Source organism: Rhincodon typus, chromosome 6, assembly GCF_021869965.1.
Source record: "Rhincodon typus isolate 14 chromosome 6, sRhiTyp1.1, whole genome shotgun sequence".
Taxonomy (NCBI): Eukaryota; Metazoa; Chordata; class Chondrichthyes; order Orectolobiformes; family Rhincodontidae; genus Rhincodon; species Rhincodon typus.
This window is the reverse complement of record NC_063337.1, coordinates 62,726,132-62,731,546: the sequence shown is the minus strand read 5'-3', so window position 1 is coordinate 62,731,546 and position 5,415 is coordinate 62,726,132. Positions and strand designations below refer to the sequence as shown.

The following is a 5,415-nucleotide window of genomic DNA, read 5'->3' as shown; positions in this document are numbered from 1 at the left end:
GTTAGCGAGGAGTGATTATAAATAGACAAACAGAACCTGACAGAGAATGTGAGGTGGTTCTCCTCTTTTAAAAGTTACCGGTCAGCTAGGTTCCAGTAAAGGGTGACAAAATAATCGTGCTCGTTCCATTTTTGCGATAGTTGTACTTTATTGTTCAAGGTGAAAGTAAAAATGAGAGAAGGGATAAAATATATTGCGAATCACCAAATGGGAAAAGACGAAATGTAAATACCCATTCAGAAATAGCAAGAACTACCCACTATCCATTTGAAAGGGAATGATATATAACCAGCACTGTGAAGAGAACCTGAAGCACGACAAGTTGCGATGCAGATCCAAAAGCAGAAAATCGTTCTTTGACGAAGAAAAGACGTCACTGTATTAGATAAACTCGAAGCATCAATTGGCTGCAAGTAGGTGTCACCATGTGCGTGGGTTTCAGCCTGGTTCATATAAAACAAACTGACAGAACAGTCACTAGATAGCAGCAGAATGTTCGATCAGCGCACTGCGCGAATACTCTGCGACTGAAACGCAAACCAACAGCCCACAAATTCAGCAAATCTTCAGCACTTTGTCACGGCGTCGTAGGGAGTTCCGAGCTACAAAGCGAGAGATTTGAATGGTTGGTGGAATGATTCCTAATTCAGCGCTGATGCCTGCAGCGTAGCAACTTTTCAGAAAGCAACAAAGGGCAGGATTTTGCCAAAATCTGAGATGTTTAAAAGACAAAGGAGATTTTAACATATTTGAATAATGACCCGTTACGTGTGGCCCTCTCTTCACTATTTAGCCAAGGCTTTTCAAAGAACAGACAACTTGCTTAACTCCAGTCTTCCCGAGACATTCGTTCTGTCTAACAGATCGATTTTCCTTCCCTGGGGTAACTTCACTCTGGACGATTGGGAGAGCTTTGTGGACTCGGCAAAATACGAGGCGGAATCCCAAAATGCAAACGTAAAATCTTTGCTTATAGTAGCCTACTCGATTATTATAGTCATCTCTCTGTTTGGAAATATCCTTGTGTGCCAGGTGGTAGTTAAGAACAAGCGGATGCATTCTGCCACCAGTCTGTTCATTGTTAATCTGGCCGGAGCAGACATCATGATCACTCTGCTTAACACTCCGTTTACCCTGGTAAGACTCTTTATTAGTTGGGATGTATTATTAAACTTTATTTCTTGTGTTCTCCATGTATACTGAAAAGGTTACACAAAAGCAGGAATGTAAACAACGTCTTGTGTTGATGTAGCGCCTTTAATATAGCAAAGTATTCCACGCTCCACTCGAGCGTTATCAGCCACGAACTGATATCCAGCCACATCAGGAGCTAATTCAACGGGGGACCAAAATTTGGTTGGACATAATTACAATACCACCGCCATGGATGCGGACTGTTAAAGCACCTTGGTAGTGTTTCTTCTGGGTCAAGTGGCCTGTGTTCAAGCCGCACTTGTTCCAGAGGTGCATAATAATGTCTCTAAACAGGTTGATTGGAAGATATCTGCAACTGCCATGGAAGCAGATGTAATACTTGAAGACTAGTTAAGACATTAAATATGGTATGAATTTTCTTCTACTTTATAGTTATGCACGAATATACAAATGGTCATCCAGTTTACCTGACCACCATGGTAAATAAATCAGAGCCGTATACGCCCTTCTAATACCAATCAAGTATTGGTGATGTTTAAAAATGTCTCTAAAAGGTTTTCCCAGCTCTGCGACGTGCTCACCTTGTTACGACTTTTCCGCCCACCCCAATCCGGATCTTCACTGTATTTTGAATCTCACTTAAAACGTTGAAGTTTAATCGTGACTTTCTGACTGTCGTATTTAATCATCAGAGCCTACGGATTACTTGAAAAACTTCATTCGCGCCCTTTCAACATGCCACTTAAAACATGCGTACGTTACAAGCATAGTTTTGTTTTGTTATTTTACACATGTTTTGATTTAATTTCCGGAAATCTGACACGGAAACGATTGGCATATGTAAATCCAACCAAGCAACATATAGTAAATAGCATTCCGGTTGAAATACAAAATTGCGCCAAAATTACTTTTAAATTTGGCTAATTCTGCTTAATAGAGGCATGCAGAGGCGCAAATGCATTCGCGATAACTTTTAACAAGTATTAACAAAATACATGATAAAGTATTGTATATGCAATATAATGTCAATTGTTAAATAATTCATGCAGCAGTGCAAAGAGATGCGTTTTGACCTTTCCGTTCTTAAAGTTGTACACTTGTACCCTAACTCTTCCAGAAGACCAGCGCTTACTCCTGACAGGCATGAAGAGTTTCGAGTATAAGAAGTGTTATATGAATAACCTTCTGGCATTTTTGATTTGACAGGTTCGGTTCGTTAATAGCACTTGGGTTTTCGGACAGGGCATGTGTCACATTAGCCGCTTCGCCCAGTACTGTTCTTTATATGTTTCCACCCTCACCCTGACAGCCATCGCCGTAGACAGGCATCAGGTACGAATTAACGACAGTGTTTCCCAGCCACCTATATAGGTGTAAAAATGTGTTAGTCTTTTTAAAAAATACATTCGGAAGATAAAAAGAAGTCAAATGTTAATGTGAGCGAGTAGAAGTTTTCAGTGTTGGTTTATGGTACAGAATTAATGCCGTCCTATAATACCGCTCGTTCCAACCAAACACAACTTGAGCAGTGTTTAATTAAGATTTTGTTGAGGTAATTAAAGTTAAACAATAATTTGACCAAATTGCAACACTGCTTGCACAGTTAGAGGATGTATCTATGCATAGCCTGGCAAAAGTTGACTCAAATAATCCAAGAGGTTAACGTTTATCTTGTTTTATAAGCAGAATGAAGATACACAGATCGGTTTTGCATTGACGTATGATGTGGCCCACCAGTGGCCACACCTCTGAAATCCATGTTACCAGTTAATCGCCAAGAACCGTAATAAAGACAGAAATTGCTGGAGAAACTCAGCAGATCTAGCAGCATCTGTGGAGAGAAGGCAGAGTTAATGTTTCAGGTCCAGTAACCCTTCTTCAGAACTATAGATGCTTTAACAGAACATCTTTTCTGTCATTGCAAAGTGATGTCCAATTTGAAGCAACATAATATTGATTGTAAAATCCTAAGAGTCAGCTCCAAACAAAGCTAATAGGTGATCACTCCCTATGAGGATAACGTTCTACATCACCTTGACATGGCCTGGTGATTTAACTCCGGTGTCGTTTCACATTAGGATCTGAGGTTGGTAGCTACAGTAGAACAATAGCCATAGATTTTTCTTTTTCCATGCTAAATGCAAGGAACTTCCTAAAATATCAAGTAATTGTATAGATTCTGTTCAACTTTAAATCGGTAGATCTTCGTAGAGCTTCTTTCCACACAAGGGCATTGCGATAGGGTTCACTGTGAGTCAAATTTCCGCTTGCTGTAGAGCAGTTGTATGTGGAGCATTGCTTACGTTCAGAACTGACACCAGAGTTACAGAGTCACCTCCCTCATTTCTACCCCCATGAATTCTTTCGGGCGTTGTTCATATACTCGGTGATAAATATCTTGCACTGATTCGCAGTCTCTTTGTTTTTTGAAAGGAAGCAGGGGCTCGAAATGTGTCTGGATTTATTTGAATCAATCATAATTATTAGCTGTAAAATGATTTAGAACTCAGACCAGCAGTAATTGACAACAGTTTTATTTACCGTGTGAGGAGATTGACGTTAAATTGTCCATTAATTCAATCGTCTTGAGTTTAATTTCTCCCCTCGCCCCCTTTATTTAGCTGTTTTCTTCTGTCATTTCATCTGAATTTATAAATTATTTTGGAGTTTAGGCAAATAAAAGTACAATTAAAACATGCTTCACAGCAAATCGTTTAACAGGGATTCAATATTAAAAGGAGGCTTTCTTCGATGGGTACTCTGACTAATGTGAGCAGAAATTATTTTTGTTTGATTTTGAAACTATAAACTTAGCGATGCAGGAAGGAATTATTTCTGATCTGTAATAATATTTGTCCCAGCCTAGCTGCAAATAGACCTCTGCAAAACTCTGCGCACGCGCAGTTACAGCAATTCACTCTCGACATTTAATTCAATTCGGGATGTATACTTTATAAATGCTAAGAAAGTCGACGTCACATCCATGGACGTTCAAGGGTGTTTTTGTTTTCTCTCGGAGTCAGGCTATGACCTGTCAGCGATTTCACTTAAAAAACATCAAATGCTTTGGAAAATGCCATGTGCTATTAATGCACTGATGCTTGCAAACTGACTCGAACATCCCGTTGCAGTATGTTATTGGAGACATTATTTAAATAGCGGCACCTTCTTCAGGTAAATGCCAGAGAAAGGCACATTAGGCAAAAATGTTTCGTGTGTGTACGTTTCATTTGCTATCAAAGTGAAATTATAAGTGGGGCAGAAAAAGTAAAGCGGACGATTTAGGGGAAGTAATCATATAACATGACAATAAAATAAAACAGAGAACTGCGGAAGCTGGAGATCTGAAAGAAAAGAAACAGGCCTGACAGCATCTTTGAGGTGAAAACACAGTTGACGTTTTGAATTCGGTGACTCTTCATCAGAACTGAAAGCAGTGGGGAGCCCAGAGGGAGAGATTTGAAAAGGATAGGCAGATACGGGGATTGTTGATAGTAAGCCAGGAAAAAGAAAAACTGATAGTGAGAGTGAATGGGTATAATGTGATAATTGGACTAAGATTGTGTGAGAATGGGTCTGCTGTGTTGAAAGAAACCATGTCCTGACAGGACCACAGTGTAGGGGTGGGTAAAAAAACATGGAAGGGTGTAATCAGGCTCTGAAATTATTGAACCAGATGTTGAATCCTAGAGACTGCAAGCGAAAAATAAGATGCTATTCTTCGAGGTTGCACTGAGCCTTGTTGGAGCACTGCAGCTGGCATGAAACAGAAAGGTCAGTGTAGGAACAACCACCTAGAACAAAAAAAAACTATACAGGAGAGGAACAGGCCCTTCAGCCCTCCCAAAACTTTGCCCTCACATTTTACCCGCCCATTTTAAATTATCTTCATTTACAGCACCCATATCCCTCTACTCCCTTCCTTTTCATGTATTTGTTCAAGTACTTCTTGAATGCTGCTATTGTGCCTACTTCCACCAAAACTTGTTTTGCACATCTCTTTTAAACATTGCCTTCCCCATACCTTGAACCTGTGTCCCCTAGTAATTGACCCCTCCACCCCTGCAAAAAGCCTCATTTCCACTCTATCTATGCCATTCACAAACTTATAAACTTCTATCAGGTCACCCTCAACCTCCTGCATTTCAGTGAAAACAAACCCAGTCTATCCAATGACAACAAGGTGCAGGGCTGGATGAACACAGCAGGCCAAGCAGCATGATAGGAGCAGAGAGGCTGACGTTTCGGGCCTAGACCCTT

At 40.2% G+C, this 5,415-nt stretch overlaps 1 protein-coding gene across 1 annotated transcript in view; it reads left to right on the top strand.

Annotated features, from left to right (window-relative positions):
* Positions 1–500: 500 nt before the first annotated feature.
* LOC109932656 (G-protein coupled receptor 83-like) overlaps positions 501–5,415 on the top strand; it is a 12,812-nt gene continuing 7,897 nt past the window's right edge. The window contains exons 1-2 of the mRNA XM_020531801.2: positions 501–1,137; positions 2,362–2,487. Of these exons, the coding sequence (XP_020387390.1) occupies positions 757–1,137; positions 2,362–2,487 (507 nt within the window). The 5' untranslated portion in view covers positions 501–756. The remainder of the gene's footprint in view (positions 1,138–2,361; positions 2,488–5,415) is intronic.